This window comes from Gasterosteus aculeatus, chromosome 3 (genome assembly GCF_964276395.1).
Source record: "Gasterosteus aculeatus chromosome 3, fGasAcu3.hap1.1, whole genome shotgun sequence".
Lineage (NCBI taxonomy): Eukaryota > Metazoa > Chordata > Actinopteri > Perciformes > Gasterosteidae > Gasterosteus > Gasterosteus aculeatus.
The window spans coordinates 18,464,468-18,482,654 of NC_135690.1; the positions used below are offsets into that span (position 1 = coordinate 18,464,468).

The 18,187-nt window shown below is 46.0% G+C and overlaps 3 protein-coding genes across 5 annotated transcripts in view; all 3 read right to left on the bottom strand.

Annotated features, from left to right (window-relative positions):
* The window catches only part of tmem71 (transmembrane protein 71), a 12,476-nt gene extending 9,361 nt beyond the window's left edge, over positions 1-3,115 (bottom strand). The window contains exons 1-9 of one of the 3 annotated variants that reach the window (XM_040170841.2): positions 2,937-3,100; positions 2,383-2,452; positions 2,238-2,279; positions 2,105-2,147; positions 1,226-1,435; positions 907-1,133; positions 490-675; positions 294-357; positions 56-117 (exon numbers count right to left, since the gene is read on the bottom strand). In XM_040170841.2, the coding sequence (XP_040026775.2) occupies positions 56-117; positions 294-357; positions 490-675; positions 907-1,133; positions 1,226-1,435; positions 2,105-2,147; positions 2,238-2,262 (817 nt within the window). In that variant the 5' untranslated portion in view covers positions 2,263-2,279; positions 2,383-2,452; positions 2,937-3,100. Of the gene's footprint in view, positions 1-55; positions 194-293; positions 358-489; positions 676-906; positions 1,134-1,225; positions 1,436-2,104; positions 2,148-2,237; positions 2,280-2,382; positions 2,453-2,936 lie in introns of all 3 variants that reach the window. The other 2 variants (XR_013467230.1, XM_078099978.1) reach the window with 2 other exon arrangements.
* Positions 3,116-4,399: 1,284 nt separating this feature from the next.
* Positions 4,400-9,542, bottom strand: ift57 (intraflagellar transport 57 homolog (Chlamydomonas)). The gene is made up of 11 exons (XM_040170834.2): positions 8,521-9,542; positions 7,361-7,535; positions 7,139-7,257; positions 6,823-6,913; positions 6,337-6,411; positions 6,123-6,245; positions 5,981-6,052; positions 5,545-5,676; positions 5,295-5,357; positions 5,124-5,190; positions 4,400-5,001 (listed from the first exon to the last, which is right to left on the bottom strand). Exons 1-11 carry the CDS (start codon positions 8,691-8,693, stop codon positions 4,820-4,822), a joined length of 1,272 nt encoding a protein of 423 aa, XP_040026768.2. The 5' UTR covers positions 8,694-9,542; the 3' UTR covers positions 4,400-4,819.
* A 616-nt stretch (positions 9,543-10,158) lies between these two features.
* On the bottom strand, positions 10,159-17,807 carry cavin4a (caveolae associated protein 4a). Its single transcript, XM_040170839.2, has 2 exons — positions 16,251-17,807; positions 10,159-12,127 (listed from the first exon to the last, which is right to left on the bottom strand). Exons 1-2 carry the CDS (start codon positions 16,656-16,658, stop codon positions 11,549-11,551), a joined length of 987 nt encoding a protein of 328 aa, XP_040026773.2. The 5' UTR covers positions 16,659-17,807; the 3' UTR covers positions 10,159-11,548.
* Between the last annotated feature and the right edge of the window lie 380 nt (positions 17,808-18,187).

Here is an 18,187-nt window from a genome sequence, read left to right on the forward strand (position 1 = left end):
ATCTTTTCAGGAATATTTCCTGCTGAGTGACGGATTCTTGTCCCGGGATACTTACACATGAGCGCTGAGATCGCCACGAGCGCCGCCGAGGCGACGACCGCGCTCCACAAGGGACGCCTGCAGGACGAGACCATGTCCTCATTACACAATGTGTCCTCACTACACAACGTGTGTGACCTCATGAGGCTGAAGGCTGACGTTTAACATGTAGTGACGTTAGCACCAACCAGCATTATTACTGTTATCTGTTCTAAGGGATTCAAAAGAGATGCTGAGAAATGTAAACGCTTTACCCAGAGTGCAGAGCGGTGAGGATGAAGACGATGAAGATGAGAAGAAGAGCCTTCATCGTTGACCCTGAAACCCCAAAACAAACAAATACATTAAAAACAACAAGCTCTCTTTCAAGCTGCCCTTTAGCATTTAGCATTTAGCAAAGACAATGCGATGAGAAAGTGAAAGGTCGATAGATGGACGGCTGCCACTCACCTGCGCGCTCAGGTGTGGACGGACAGCAGCTGAAGTCAGCTGAAGGAGGCGGGACTTCAGAGAGGCCTCCCAGCGACTGGGTGATGAGCTCTTTTGATCGACACGTCTCAGAACAAATCTCCTCCTGGAGGAGTGGCTTCGGGGGCGGGGCCACTTTGTCTGGAGGGGGCGGGATCTCAGTGTGGTCTGAAAAAGAAACAAATATATAAACACTGAGGTTTGGCTGTGGGGCTTTTTTAGAAACTTGATGTTGTCAAACATCCATTTTAAATAAGTATGTAATGCAAGTCGCTTTGGATAAAAGCGTCAGCTAAATGAGCTGTAATGTGATGTGATGTCACAGACAAGAAACAAGATGGCGACGGTCCATTCGATCCCCTCGTGACTCGTCTCGAGGCTCCTCCCACAATTACCCACCGTAAGTGAAGTGGCGGCTGTCGTCCAGCTCGGTGCTGTTAAGTCCGGACCAGGATGACTCGTCCAACGAGGCTGGTCCTTCCTGGTCCCGGTCCCGGTCCCGGTCCTGTCCCTTCCCGAACACGCCTCTGAAGACTCTCTCGTCCAGCCACGACTGGCAGCTCTCCGTGACGTCGCTCAGCAGGCGAGCCAGAGCGCCGCGAGGCCGCCGGCGCCGCCGGAACACGCTGAGGAACAGGAAGCGAGTGATCACATGTCACGTGATCGAGTGATCACGCGTCACGTGACCCATCTGTCGGGATCCCCCAGCCGCTCTCACCGGACCGGGTTCTCCTTGTAGGACACGCTGGTCCTGCAGGGGGTCAGCGACACGTTGCCGTCCTCGTCCCGGGAGAAGCTGTCCTCGCTGACGCCGTAGTACCCGTTGAGGAGGAGGCGCGGCGAGCGGCGGCAGGAACACGGGGCGCCGCCCTCCGCCGCCGGGTAGCAGACGTAGGAGGAGTCCGGGGAGAGCAGGGAGGCGTCGAGGCTGCGGAGACGCAGTGATGTCACATGACGGGTAAGAGGACACTATCTGGACCGGATGTCCAACCAGGAGTTCTGTCACAAACGTTCCTCCGAACATTAAATGAAGTTTCAAAGGTTTTTGCTCCAAATCACACGACCCACATTAAATAGATCTCGTGTTTTTATCCATGAAACGTTGAGTAAGGATTGTGAATAGTTTACGAACCAAATGAAAACCAAAAGATTTCTTGTTTCTTGCTCTTCTGAGTTTGTGTCCTTGTGGTTGAAATGTTCTGATTGTAAGTCACTTTAGATAAAAGCGTCAGATAAATGATGTGTGATGTGATTACGAGAGAAGAAAAAGCATCTCAGCTTCAAGCAATAAGTTCTATCAATCGACCAATGAATCAATCATTTAAGCTCCTTTTCACAAAGAAAATATCAGAAAATGTTGAACTGAATTCATATAACAAACAAACTTCACCAGTTCATCACTACATTAAGAGCAGCCTTCATGGTGACGCAACACGACACGTTTAAATACGCAGGTATTAACTAATGGCAACATTTGGTCAATTTAGGAGAAATAAGAGACAAAGTTCCTCTTTAAGAATGAAATGTAAAATATATTTGAGCACGATTTGTTCTCCTGAGCTGTAAACTAAAGTATAGAATAAATAGAGGCTCTTACCTCCTGCAGTGATCCACTCGCAGCTTTCCTTTTATTGGGGAACCTGAAACAGACCAAAGACCTCATGAGAAGCTGATTTAATATATATATATACACATATATATATATATATGTGTGTGTGTGTGTGACGTACTTGTAACAGCCGTGGAGAAGAACATCTTTTCCTTTCGTCTTCCTGTGAAATGCAATTAGAATTGTGATGATTATCAGATAATATTAATATGTATGAATAATATAGAACTCCGCAGCGCATTGGTCCTCTCCTGGATCCCCCTCACATGTCTGTCCCCTCGGCCCCGCCCACCGCGGGTTTCCCAGCATGCCTTGCAGCAGCTGCCTCTGGCCGAGCTGTGGTGTTGGAGGAAAAGGCGTAGCAGGAAACACAAGATGGAGCAAACCATTCCTCCATCAGGAGGGAGACATAACGGACTTTATATTAAATCATCATCATTATTCTCTAATAATCTTTATTCAACATGAATCATTCTGAGCTTTAAGGCTTCTTAATAATAAACGTGTTAATAATTATGAATGTGTGATGAATGTGTATCCTCATTTCTTACATGTGATTATTTACTATAAGATGAACTTCTCATAGTAAAAACCTCAGTAATGTTCTTGTGTTGTTGTGACTAAAGTTATTTATAGCTGCCACATTCCTGACATATTTCCATGATAAGATAAAAACTCAAACTACGGAACATTACAAAACAACCTGCATGGGAGTTACGTCATCATTCATCACTTTGAAGGTGAAACGCAAATGTTCATCAAACTATTGTTTCTATTATTCCAGTGACTTTAAACAAAGGCAGAACGGAAGTGAGCTCACCGGGACTTTTCCCGCACGTTTCTCTGCCGGAAGTGAAGAAAACAGCGACTCTTCCTCACAGGTCTTCTTCTTCCAATCCTCCTCTTCTCTTAAATGTTGGAGTGAACCTGGATTCTGTCCTGGAACCAAAGACCTGCAGCTCGGAGCTCCACACCGGAAGCACCGGCTGTCAAAGTAAAGCACCACACCTACAACCTCCGGTCATCGCTTTCAAAGTAAGAGCGTGAACGTAGATTGTAACATTCAGAGGATCGATACAAGAAATTGTGGTTAAAATATGAGTGGTTTTAATATTCATCATCATTGCGTCATGGAGGCCTTGATGTGTTCGCTGCAACTTATTTACACTATTTGATAATTATGTAATGTTAATATATTAATAATAAGATGATGTAACCATTTTAAGTTTTTGTGCTTTGAGTTTTAGGTTCAATCCTCTATGGACTCATTCCCAAGGGAATTACCCACAAGTCATTGCAGTATGACGTTAACGGGACAACCAGTGAGCGTGTAAAAAAGCCAAACAAAGACGTGTGTTCACACAGACATGTTTTATACATGTATACATTTAAAACATTAAAGTTGGAAGAAAACAAAGACAAATTCCTTGTATGTTTGGCATATTTTGGTTATAAATGTTTCCTGATTCCTGACATGAAATCAGACGATGTTTACTAATTTATTTATCAAATATTTAAATTTGTCATTGAAGCCATTTTGACAAAAAACAGTAAAACATTATTTAAAATGACCTCATCTTATGAGGAAAGAGTCTGATATTAAAAGAATGAAATAAATACAACTATGGTAGTTGTAAATCCTATTTTAGACGTTGTCATGGTGACGGGACATGTGGCAGCCAGCTGATTTCCCTTCATATTTACACCATTTAAAGCCCTCACAGAGCTTCACACTCAACCACTGACCTGGTCCCTGAGGGGTCAGGGGTCACGGGGACATTGGGCCTTTGACTTTTGTCTTCTTCTCTGCTGTGCGACAACTTTTCCTCCAAGGACGCATTTAAACTGAAAAAGGAAACATAAAACACAATCACGACAGTACGAATGTTGACGCCTCGTCTTTATAACCCTCATCGAGAGATTTCATTTAATATTTGTTATGGAATTGTTCATTACTAACCCTTCTTTTCTATGTTGCATCCGGATTGGGTCCCGTATTTTATTTTGAAGGGGGGATGCCAGAACTTCCCACAGCATCCGGTGTATTAGTACTCTTACTGTAACAGTATGTACACTGTGTGGTGTTGCATCATGGGACACACAACTTCTACCCTCAACCCTTCACATGAAGAAGAGCCTGCTGCTCAGTGGCTCCAGAGCAAGAAGTACACTAAGAACAGTACATTACATTAAGAAGGAAGTAATCAAACCGATAAAGTATCTTCCCTAGTGTACTACCCCAACAGGATCAACTCTCTACTCACCAAAACAAACACATCATAGTACACATCAACATTTATTTCAGCTTCATACACAACAATTATTTTAAAATCTGTTAAAAAAAACATGGGACATTCAGGTCAAAGATCCAAATATTTTTATAAGTATCAAATATATAATTTCTTTAAACTTCAGACATATAAGTGTCTGAAGTTTAAAGAAATTAATTTACAAGAAGTTTAGAGCTGGAAGGGCCGTAGTGGAGGCGGAGCTAGGAGAAGGGCCCGTAGTGGAGGCGGAGCTAGCAGAAGGGCCGTAGTGGAGGCGGAGCTAGCAGAAGGGCCGTAGTGGAGGCGGAGCTAGCAGAAGGGTGGAGCTAACAGAAGGGCCTGTGGTGGAGGTGGAGCCAGCAGAAGGGCGGAGCTAACAGAAGGGCCCGTGGTGGAGGCGGAGCTAGCAGAAGGGCCCGTAGCGGAGGCGGAGCTAGCAGAAGGGCCCGGCGGCGGGCTCCTGGAGGTTGGTGGCGTGCATGTCCCGCGTCATGTTGGACTTCTCCTTCAGCTTGGCCTGCAGCAGCGTGTGCTCCACCACGCCGATCCTCACGTCCATCTGGAGGACCTCCTGCTTCAGCTTGGTCAAACTCTGCTTGATCTTCACAACTGGAGCTGGAGGACCAACGAGGACAAAGGGTCAGGACCGAGCACGCAGACACACACACACACACACACACACACACACACACACGCACACACACACGCACACACACAGACACACAATCAGTCATCACCTCCATCAGACATGCTGCTGCCCTTTTCCTCCATCTCCTGCTTCACCCTCTCCAGCTCCTCGCTGATCTGAAACAGAGACGCTGCAGAGTTCTCAGAGCTTCCTTCATGAACCAGATTCATGTCAACAATAAGAAGGAGGAGAGCTTCTGCTGCGTGATGCGTTCACTGACCCCTGCCAGGACTCGGGTCCTCTCAGTCAACCCCCCACTGGCCTGCTGGTAGCGCTCTTTAGCCTGCCGGGGGACACGGGATTCGTACTCGGCTCGTTAAGAGGAAGGTAACCGGGGTATCGTCAATGTTCCCTTTATTTCTTAATACAATATTTATTATTATTATTATTATTATATCAAATGGCTACCAAACACGGTTTGTAGCACATCTGTAGCCGTGCAGAGGGGAGACACATCTGGAGATCGTTACCTCACTGAGCTTGGCCTGAGCGCCGCGGTGCTCCTGGATCAGATGCTCCAGCTGCCCGTTGATGTACTTCTCTCTGCTGCTCACCTTCTCTAAGGTCCTGCTGATGTCCTCCTGCAGCTTGTCCAGGTAGCTCTGAGGAGACACCAGATGACGGACAGGACTCGTTCATCTACACCTGTTATATCATCTCTCTCTTTATCTTCTCATTGCTTCTACTGTTTGCAAACATGGAAAGTGCTAAACAAGGAAAAAAAGAGAGGCTGAAGGGTGGGTGACATCATCCCTCCCCTCAGAAGATCAGGATGAAGACTGCGGCGCTTGTGTCCTACGTCTTGCTCTGTCTGAGTCTCCTCTCCTTCCTTCCTGCTCACCTGTATCCCCATGTAGCATCTCGCCCTCGAGACTAAAGGGGAGGAGCCACAGACACTGAACGCACCTTGGCCTCCTCGAGCGAGGACTTGATCCCGTCTCTGTGCTGATGCATCTGGTCCACGTGGATCCTCCAGTCCTGCAAAGACCGATCCGACAGGTTTATTAAACAGGTTTGTCTCATCTTACGGGGGGGCCGGCTCAGGTACCTTGTTGTCGGTCCTCACGGTGACTTTCAGCTGGGGGAGAACTCGCTCCACCTCCAGGCTCCACTCTGCCGCGTCCACCGTCGCCTCCAGGATCTCGTCCGGTTTGGAGGACGTCTCTGTTTCCTGCCGGAGAGAAACGCGTCCCGTCACTAAGGGCTGCAGGGTGTAATTGAGGATCTGTGAAGGTCTGTGAAGGCCCCCCACGTGGACTCACGGTGTGGCTGGTTCGTAGCTTCAGAGCCTCCAGGTCCATCACGTTCTCCTCCTCCTCCTCCTCGTCAGGCTCCTCCTGAGAGAAACACATGAACGACCTTCACTTCTGGAAGCATCCAACGGGCCTCATCTCATTCTACTCTTCATCTCAAACTTTCCTAAAGGTCTTTTCTTTACATCCTGAGGAACAAGACGCTCCGGTGAGTCGCTACTAAAGCCTCCAAAAGCCTCCACGTTGAATCCATCAGCTTTCTTTGAGCAGATATTTCTAGACGGTTACAGATTGTATTTTAATATCTGCTACAGGTTTCACCAGCTCACAAATATCAATGTGCAGACACCCTGTTGGTTTCCTATTGTGGTGGCTTCTGATAAAAGGTTTCATCTCTTCTCATTGGACTCCAATCCATCAGACTGAGGAAGTCAGCTGCCTCAGAGGGGGACAATCTGCTGGTGGCGATGGGTGGAGCTCTTTGAGGACACCTACGATCATCTCCTCCTGCACTCTGCTGAGCGTCAGCTCGGCGTCGTCCTCCATCACAGACTCTTCTTCTGTGGTCTCTGCCGGGTAGTTTGGTCTGGAGGAAAGAAAAGTGAGGAGAGCACAATCATCTTCTCTGTGGCCTCCTGTGATCATTGCGGGGGGTCACTGGGGTTTACGCCACGCGGGACCCTGGAGATTTACATCCTTAAGATTCATCGCCACAGCTAAATATCAGAACGTGACCTGAAAACATCGCAATGAGATCTTTGGTGCCTCTCAGGAGGAACCCAGCGGGGGACCAGAGAGGAGGTGTTAGTACCTCCTGAAGGAGAAGCCCCGCCTCGTCAGAGCCTTTTCAGCCAGCTGGTCCAGCACGAAGCAGACGTGTTCGCCCGAACCCGCCTTCAGTTTGGAGGGCGGGAAGTCCACCTTGACCCCCTGACGGACACAGCGGCGGGACAAATGAGACGCAAGCGTTAAAAACCAGCGCTTCTAATCGTATGTCAGCTGATCTGAGGTCAGAGGTCACCCTGCCACTCACCAAAGCCCTGAGCTCTGCCAGGATGTTGGAGACGGTGGCGTTGGGTTCGTCGTACTCCTGCGGCTCGGCGAACGGCCTCCCCGCCTCGTTGATGAGCCACGCGGCGATGATGGTGAACGTGTAGAACTGCTCGCCCGGGTTGGAGGACAGGAACGGACTGGAGACAAAGTAATGCCTGGGACGAGGGGACGACAGAAATACAACACGATCGTCATATGTTAGAGGTATTACACATGTGAAGGTTATTATATTAGATTACACCAGCGCAAGTTAAAAGTACTCTGTTGTCTGTCTATTTATACACAGTGTTGTACTTTATTGTGGTACACTTCTCATACATTCGTACTGTTCAGATTTTTATTTTATTGTGTTGGTATTTGGACTCGGGACGAATCAAAGTTGTTTTTTAACATATTTATAACATTAAAGTAAAGAAGAGCAGGTTCATACACATTTTGACCAATGGATTTCCATGACCAAACATTTTGTGACATTTATACAGGAAAAAGTGAGAAAATGTAGTATTTAAACTAACAATGAGAATTCTAAGGCATACACAGTGTTTTAACGTTTACAATTATCCACATGGGATGAGTATCGTTTCTGCTTTATTTTACTTCCAACTATGAACAATTCCATGACCGTACGAACCCTGAAAAGAGATTATTGTAGAATATCGTTTAATTGAAGTTAAATAAATGAGGAAATATGTGTGGATTCCCTGTGATTGGAACAAAATAACAAATTCTCACATTTACTTTGATACACATTGAGTCTCAACATCTGTCTCACCAGATGTTTGTTGTTTGTAGCCATTGTAAACCCTACCATTATAACAGGGGGTCACCCCCCCCCCAAAAGTGTGCAATAAAAAAAATTGAATATCACTAAACAAGTACATGTATACGCTTATAGTTATTTAAGGTATTGGTTTATATCAATGTTATACATCAAATACACATAAATATATCAATTTGCTGTTGATTTTTCTTTTGTAAGTATAAACAGATTTTATCCTACAAGTTGCATTCTAGCAATCACACAACAGCTGTAATCAAAACACAGTGACAATAATCAATAAACTCTTTAGGAGATAATTAATGGTGATTATCAATCGAACCGATAAGACTAACTTGCGTCACGGTGACGTCATTGCTCACCTGGAGAGACTCTTCATGTTGTGCTTGGTCAGGACTTCCTCTTCGTAATTCAGCACCTTCAGCTTCTCCAGCAGAAACTCCATCACGACGAACCCCCGGTGTGCGGCTCCGGGGCCGCGGTCGTCTTCTCGTCTGCCGTCGTCCGCCATCGTCTTACCTCCGCTCGTTAGCATCCGCTAGTTAGCTAGCCAGTTTGTTTTGGCTTCCTCTCCCGTTGTCAGGCAACGGAGAGCTGAGCTAGCGCGAGCCGGTCAGGTGGCTGCGAGCTAGCCGCCCGCGAAATTGCCTTTCAAATTTATTTCCAGGACTCGTCGAGGATGAGATTCACATTTTGTAGGAGTGTTAGTGAAGTGCAGACTTTATACACCCTCAGTGGGAGTAGACTGAGGAAGTTACATTAGCTAACGCGACTTGCTAGCTGTTAGCACTGCTGTATTCTCAACACCAGCGTCAATGGATTTCCGGCGTGTGACCTCCGTAATAAAAGCGTCCCGGAAGTTGTCCACGCTTTTCAAAATGCGAGCTAATAAACTAACAATTGTCATTATTTCCAGGCGTAAACTTTACCCATCCACACAAAATATAATCAATATCCAGATTTAAGAGTCCGAAATAAAATAGTTGACAAAATAATGTAATAATACTTCTGGTTGTAGGTACATGTTTTAGTTACTTGAACATACTTAGAAAATATTAACCTATGAAGCTCCTTGGTAAACAAATCACAGTTAGATTGAACTACACACGATGAGGTGATAACCATCTTCCACTCAAGTATTTTACAGCTTTAAAATATATTTATTATGCCTGTCAAAATAACCACATAAATCAATACAAAGGAGAAAAAGGATGTCCTCAACACTGCACTTCTACTCTGACACGTGAACATTTAGATCATTTTACGTATGTAACATCTTAGAAAGAATAAGCACAGATTTGATTGTAACAAAGTGCAACGTTTCCCTTTGTGTTATGGAGATGAAATCTTCTCACCGTGTCCTGCATACGCTGCCTGATCCACTGAAGCACGACACACGGTGTATTTGTACACACTCCAGTGGGGGGGGGGGGGGTGTTTGTTTAATATGCATGCTGCTCCCTGCACACACAGGTGGAGCTCCCTGGTGGCTGTGTTTGATTGACAGCCCCCCCAAACACACACACACTGCTGCACCGCTGATCGGCGAGACGCATCCAGGCTGCACAAAGTCTCCACGAGGCTGTGATGCAAACATGTGGATCAAAAGAAATATTCACACACTTTGGAGTGGGGGGGGGGGGGGGGGGCTCTGTCCTCCTCAGAGGATGACATTTAAGATGCTGTGAGTGCATTTTTAGCTTAGCTTTGCACACAGGCAGCTGTCGTGGTCAGAGAGAAGCTGTCCAAGTGGATTCCTTCGTTCATAACATTCATTTGCGTCTGGTGCTGTTTCTTTTCATTTGACTTGCTATTGTATATTATTGTTATTACCGGTGGTCTGAGGCCTTTGAGCGTGTGATTGGTTGTATGAGTGATGATGCTCCTGATGATTCAGAAACGTCTCCTGAATATTTCCTTTGCTGTGAGACAACGGTCACGTGAACCTGCAGTGAAGGTTCCTTTGTTTTTGTGCGCTTTTCATACATCATAAAACATCGTACTGGTTTCATGGGAACTTTATTTATAGAAAAACAAAAGGTTAAATGACACCACAGCTGTGTTTCAATAGAAAGAGATAAAACTGGATTGAGATGATTGTAAAAATGACAAAGAACTGAGCTGTTTTGAAAGATGAATAGAAGAGATCAAATCAAACCACATTCTGTCAACCTACTGCTTTAAATCCAGCATCCTCACTCACCAGGTGAAATAAACTCACTAACAGGAAGTGCAGAATGACAGAGCGCTGATTCACTGTGTTCACTAAACCTCAAGAGAAACTATGAATATAAAGCAGCTAAACTGGACAAACAAAAGGAAACATTCATAAGCCGCCGACACGTCGCTGAGAAGCGTCAGAAGTTCATCGCCTGCTGCTGGATGGAAGCGGAACCGGACAAAGACCCGTCGGGTCGACAAATCCTACCAGAACTTTATTAGAATTCCAATGAAAACGGTTCCAAAGACAACAAATGAGTCTGAAATGAACGAAGCAGAAGTGTTGAATTTTTCTGTGTGATGCAACCAGAAAATAAAATGATGATTCAAGGAGTCGACCTTCGGATGAGTGTTTTCATGACATTTGACACGTCTGGTGTTGCTTTAACGAGCGGTTGGGAAAAGAGTCGACCAATCAGCGCAGGCGACTTCATTTTATTCAATTAAACGTACTTCACTGACCTGGAATCAACCTCTTTATTCTGATCTTGTTTCTCTACATGCTCCATTTTTATCTAAACTATTTAAATCTAAATCATTTTATATCGTCTTCGATATATTTCATGTGGTAAATAATAACAATGAACTCGATGAACTCAGCGGTTCGTTCTTTTATTTACGTAGCTGTAATTTAATGCTAATCCGCTAACCGCTAACCCATATTTTAGTCCTTCGTGACCAACTCACTTTTCACCGTTGCGGTGCAATGAATGCTGGGTAACTTAGTCCCGGGCTTTGCAGTTTGTCTCCTTCCTGTTGACGTTGTTCTCTCGTTTCCTCTTCAGGCGCCTCAGAGACCAGCTGAGGCGCCAACCGACCACTTTCTATTCTTCTACCATTGGATGTGTAACTCCCTGGTTTGTGCACGTTCACGTTATATGTTCAACATTCATCATCGCCCTCTGTGACCTTTTCTTTTCCTTCCAGCTGTCATGTAAAGCGCGCCTGCACTGTGACCCGGTGACCCGGTGACCATCTCAGACCTCTGTAAAGTCACTTCAGTCAACACCCTGAAACCAGACTTGAATAAATAACCAGCGTCGCATGTCGAGAACAAAAATAAACATGTGTCCGTCATCCACGCCGACCAATCAGAGACCCTTCCTCTGAATGCGCGGCGTCGCCTGCTCTCCTCCGATGTTCCTCCTCCCCTTCGCGGTCCCTTCCGATCTACTTCCCGTGATCCTCCTCCCCTATCCGGGTGGCGCCGGCCTCCTCCACCGGCCCCTCCCTCTTGGTTTCCATGGCGACCTCGGTGTAAGGGACCGGCTTCTCCTCGACGGCGGCCTGGCCCTGGAGCTCGGCCTCGGCGCCCTCCTGCCCCTCGGCGACTGCCCTCTCCTTCTTCAGCTTGATGCGGAAGGTCTCCTTGTTCGGCACCTTCTTGGCGATGTTCTCCTTCAGCCGCTCGCCGGACTGCTTCAGCCGCTCGCCGGCCTGGTGCATCCTGTCCCGCCGCTCCGGCGGCATGACCTTCTCGCCCAGGTGGTGGAACTTGGTGCCCAGGCTGCCTCTGGTTTTGTTCATGTTCTCCTTGGAGAAGGCGGCCTTCAGGGTCTCGCTGCTCTTTGCCATCGATTTCTTGATGCGGGCGGCTCGCGAGGGGTCGGCCTCCTCCACGCTCAGGTACTCCTCGTCGGAGGAGAGGTCGAGGGGCACGTCGTAGGAGTCGGCCTCCATCTCCAGCCCGTCCAGGCCGCATCCTTTGGGAGATTTGGTGACAGCGACTGATGGGACCTCGGCCTCACCCTGCAGAGAAGAAGACACAAGAGAAGGTGAGGACAACCAAGACCAGAAGAGGACTAAAATACATGCAACTACTCGTCTTATGTGATAACGTTCGATTCCCACGAGGACTAAACCGGACTCACAGAGAGGAACCCGTCTGCTGGTCTCTCCTCTCCATCATAGAGAAATACTACGCTGCTTGTTGATACTCTTCAGAGAGTCTGTCTGAGCTGCAGCCTCCGGAAACACTCACGTCTTCATGGGATCAAGTTTTTCTATTTTTACAGACGAGGAGAAACTGAGACAGGAAGTGTCCGGTAGGAACACAAGATGGCGGCTATGACAATGACACCATCTGGTCTGTGCAGTCGATAAGGACTGAAATCTCATCAACTACTGGACGGCTGAGAAGAAATGTGGTCCAGACGTTCACGTTTTCGATTTAGGACTTTGGTAATCCTGTGAATTTCCATGAAAGTAATTTCATCATCTTCACGAATCAGGAAACATTTATTGCCAAAATATGTCAGACATTCAAGGAATGTGACTTGGCGGTTGGTGCGTGACAGCACAACAACAGTGCACGAGGAATCAAATAAAATGAAAGGCTATGGGTTACTTTAAAATAAAAGAATAAAGTTAAAGCAAAAAATATTTTAAAATATTTAAAAATTAAAATAAAAAAATAAAGTGCAGTAGCGAACAGGAAGTGACAAAAGTGACAAGTGAAAAAAAAAAGAAGCTGCATTCTCTGCAGTGACCAGCAGGGGGCGGCTCTCCTGGTCCTGTATAAGATAATGACTTCTCTCTTGATTTATACCCTCAGTAAACACTGTACATTAACATCCAGTTTAATTCATTAATTAATTCCTGTGTAAATCACACTTAATAGAGGTGACTCACACCTCCAACATGCTTTCAGCTGATGTTTCTAAATGTTTCTTTAGGCTGATCGACTCACAGACTTTGCTACGCGTCTCTCGCCGCCCCAACGGAGGAAATGTCACCAAAGAAAACCCATTAACCGGCTGTGCCTGACGCCCTGTCCTCTAACGTTCGGCAGCTAGAGCCCCCCCCCCCCCCCCCCCCGGCACACATTTATCTTTTTCTCATTACCGGCCCGGCCTTCATTAGTCAGCCGCCGGCGTCTGACAGACCACCTTGTTGCTTCCCGGTCAAAATGAAGCTCTATATTAGGAGATGGACGGAGGCCTCAGAATAAACCGACAGGGCATCCTTCACCAGGAAACTCCACACCACCGTCTCCTGGGGGGGGAGGAGGGGGGAGCAGGAACACAGAGGAGAACCGGACTCTGGTGATATGATGGCCACCGGCTACGGTTACACGGATGCTCACTTATCCAGCATTATGCTGAATAATACATGACATGGTCTTCATCAAGACACGTTGCTTTAGTTTATCTTTCACCAAACGTCTAACAAAGACAATTATCCTCAACGAGGTTACAACAATACTTACATTTCACTGTGTTACGCTCAATGGCTCCCGTGTTACAAACTTTGACCATTTAACGTTTACGCATCAGGGTACAACCTGCCCCCCCCCCCCCCCCCCCCCCCCACCCCCCTCAAGAGCTCATTAACCCGTCTTTATTATTCATAGTTCTTCAAATCTTTACACAACATTAGAAAACACTCATTTAGTGGGTCTGGCATTCTTACATTTTGAATGAATCTGAGCGCGGTCAGATTGATCGACCCCCCCCACCCCTCTACACGTTGACCCACATGATACAGACGTTTGTAGCGTGACCCCCCCTGGCACGAGGGCCCAGAATAGTTCCCTCTGTGACGGATCCACAGCAGCTGTTAGCAGCACATAGCGGCCCGTTAATATTCTAACGCTGGGGGGGCAGAATCAACCTCGAACACGCCCGACTGCAGCATCGGGGGGGTTACTGCGATTTTAGTCAATTTTAAGTAAAGTTTACATGAGCAGATGTAAAGCTTCCATTAGTACATGTAAAGTTTACATCGGTAAATGTAAAGCTCACCATAGCAAATGTAATGTTTATATAAGCAAATGTAACGTTTATATTAGTAAATGTAAAGTTTATATTAGTAAATGGTTTATATTGGTAAATGTAACGTTTATATTAGTAAATGTAAAGTTTATATTAGTAAATGTAACGTTTATATTAGTAAATATAACGTTTATATTAGTAAATGTAAAGTTTATATTAGTAAATGGTTTATATTAGTAAATGTAACGTTTATATTAGTAAATGTAACGTTTATATTAGTAAATGTAAAGTTTATATTAGTAAATGTAAAGTTTATATTAGTAAATGGTTTATATTAGTAAATGTAACGTTTATATTAGTAAATGTAAAGTTTATATTAGTAAATGGTTTATATTAGTAAATGTAACGTTTATATTAGTAAATGTAACGTTTATATTAGTAAATGTAAAGTTTATATTAGTAAATGTAACGTTTATATTAGTAAATGGTTTATATTAGTAAATGTAAAGTTTATATTAGTAAATGTAACGTTTATATTAGTAAATGTAATGTTTGTATTAGTAAATGTAAAGTTTATATTAGTAAATGTAAAGCTCTTTGAGCCTCTGGTTTTAAAAGTAGAAAAATGCAAATTTAAACAAGTTTCAGCATTTTCATCACGATGAATTATCCTAAAATGTATGTATTTACTATTTAATTATGACGATATGATTTTTAAGTTTGTAAAAGGCCCCAACACAACATATTTTCTTACTCAATAACTCATTGCTTTATCACCTGATATATGGATTGTCCAAAATTGCATTTGGAAAATTATTCCGTCTTTGGGAAGCCGGGTAGAATCATTTATTCAAATCAGTCATTTGTGTCACAAAACTACAATAATTTTCTCTTGTTTCATTTATCAGATGAGTTTCTAGCTTTCTTACGAACGTTTCATGTATCTTTAACACTCACAATATCTTCATGTATAAAGGTACATAGATATTATGTAGATCTTGTTGGCAGGGACAGACTCCAGCCCCCCGCGACCCTGCATGCAGGATGAGCGGTTTGACGATGGATATTATATAAACATATAAAAACTAGTGAAAAGTAGGAAAACACTGGATTATATCCCTTTAATTATACTTTCCCAGGTTTGCTGGTAGTTTGAGATTGATTTTACAATAAGTGTTAATAAGCAAATTATCATCTGAGTGATTAAAACTATTAAAACAAACTTTAAACTCTAAAAATGAAACATAATTCAACGTTGATTTGTAAAACCTTTCGCTCAGATTGACAATGGCGTCGTTGAGCTTCCAGACCCGGTCCCCCGTCCCTCCGTCCTCAAGACGAGCTTCGCTTTATTTCCCACCAGGCGAGTCCTCGGGGACCCGTCCCCCTGCAGAGGGACCTTGAGGCCCCCGAGTGTAGTCAGACCGCCGCTAAGGGCCGATGGGCACGCGTGACCTGATTAAGGTGGAGGAAGTGGGTGGGTGGTGTTGGGGGGTGGAGGGCTCTTCTCTTCTCCTCGTCCTCTTAATGAATCAGACGTCGCTCGGCTCCAGGTTCGTGCCGTTTATTTTCCACTTAATTGGGCTCCAGTTGCTCGTAGGCGGAAAACTGGACCGGATGGAACCGGACCGCAGCGCGTCCAGATACATACAGTATATATAGATATTTATATTTATATCTTTACACTCCTCATGCAACACACAGCCCTCTGCCACAGCTGCAGACGGGGGGGGGGGGGGGCATTCCTACTGAGGGGGGGTCTTAGTTTGACGTTGTGCACCAATCAGGATTCAGCATCATGTGAATTAGAATGTGATCGGAGTCTCTTTGTCATCTCCTTTTGCTAGGAGACCGTTGATATTTTCATGACCGTATACGGATTGTTGTTTAAGCAGCACTGCAGATTTTCAGGGATTTTATGGAAGATTTAACATATTTGCCACTTGTAAGTTGATCTAACGGTTGCTGACCTTTAAAGCGTTCATACCAGGTTTGCATGTGCTCTATAAAGACTATTCTATTCTATTCTAGTTGGAAAAAGAGAAGTTACCCAGTAATTAACAATCAAACAATGAGTAATATCAGCTCCTATCGGCTGGAATACTGCATATTCGTATATTTGTGTCCCAGTACAGGAGCCCGGTGGATGTCCTGCTCACCTGGTAGATGACCACTCTGAACTTGTTGCGGGTCAGCAGCTCATCCTGCGTGGTTTCAACCTTCTTCACGCGGACGTTTTGCTTCTCCACACGCGCCCGCACCTCCTTCACGTTGGCGCTGACCTTGCGCGTCTTCTGCAGGAGCTTCTCCACCGTGCAGCTGGTGTCGGTGTGGTCCTTGGCCAGTTTGAGGACGTCGCCCTGGATGGTCTTGATGTTGCTCTCCAGGTCCAGCTGACGCTCTTCCATGCGCTGTTGGCCGGACTGGACGTTGTCGATGATGCCGGCCACGCGCTCCAGCAGGGACAGGATGGTCAGGCCGCTGATGGGGTTCCCGGCCTCGTCCTCCACCCCGACGATCTCCAGCTTCTCCTGGACGCCCGCCGTGCGATACTTGTGCTGATCCATTGCAGGGATTTCTGGGGGCGATCTCTCACCTCGAGCGGGAGCTTTCCGGGTGGTTTAGCTTGGGGACCAGGACCAACGGACTTACCGACAGGGAGACGACACCCAATCACTGTGACCCAAACCTCGGGTCTGAGGACACGAGCAGGAGGAAACCACACCCACTCCCTCTCAAAAAAGGCTTCAGGATCCAAAGGGAACCTGAATTCAGGGCCGTGGGCGGCGAGCGCTCACACAGATCAACCCGCGGCTAAAAATAAAAGTCTTTGTAAGGCGACACGCGGACATATTGGGAGGGTGGTGGAAGTCCCCTGTCCAGGTCACGCTCCGCCCGGGGAGCCACGCAGATCCATTCACCACTTTATTGGCACATAAATCCACGCGAGCAGCTGGGATTTCATGTACATCAACTTGCTTTGGAGTCGTTCCGCCGCATCAGATGCAAAGAAGCAACAGTTGTCTGCTTTGATTACACGGCCTTTGGAGGGGGGGGTGTTAAACATGGCAGCAGCTGCCCCTTTTTACCTTCTCATGGGCAGCGGAGTCTAAACATGTGTGACACTGTCTTAACGCTGTGATGTCATTAGTGGTCCACAGCTCACAGTCCTATGAAGCCAGACGTCCTTGGTCACTTCTTCATGTGCAGACCATGAATACACCATGAATACACGTTAGATAACTTTTTCCCACTGCAGTAATGGTCATTTTTTGTCTTGAGTTGCTTCCCCAAGTTTTAATGAGAAAAGTTGCTCAGTGGCGCATTTGGTTGAACTGGTTAGTAGAGATATCTAATCTCACACATTACTGGTCCCTTTTGCCTGTAGAGCTCCACTGGCGCTTGGGTTTTTAGGACCTATTAACATAAATATGGGCGGTTTTTGTGTTGATAATAGAAAAAATAAGTATAATTTTCTCACTATGTCTTCAGGGCTGTTCCTGGAGGCTCGGTGAAGTGTCCACGTCCACGTTTCATCAGACATGTTCTCGCTGTGGAAGTTCCAGATACAGCTGATGACCCAAATCCGCCCTGTGTGGTTTCGTCGAGGCCACTTCAGGATCTTTAGGTTTTACTGTGTTTTCTGCAGTGTGTTCGTTTGGAGACGACCGACGGCTGAATGTGTTTGACTGAAGGCAGCAGCTGCTCCCGTCCCTGAAACCCCCCCGGCCTCCACTCTTTAACCCCTATATTTAGTCTAAAGTCCCGGCCCTTTGTAGAAGTGCACCACACATCCTGGTGAGGCGGTGACCTCTGCCCTGGTGCTGCAGATTTTAATCAGACGGCAGCGCTAATTAGACCGGCGTGTGGGCGGAGCCTTGTGACGAGCACCTGGCTGTGGAGAGTCTGATCCAGTGGTATCAGTGGTACCTACCTGGAGGTATCTGGTTCTTCATCAAGCATCAAGAGGTGTGAATACACGCGAATGATCCCGCACGCAGAGAACAAGCAACAGAAGACGTGGAGTAAATATGCAGGGAGGACACACGGCCTCTGTGGAGCCAGAACAAGAAGGATCTGGTCCACGCAGGTCAGT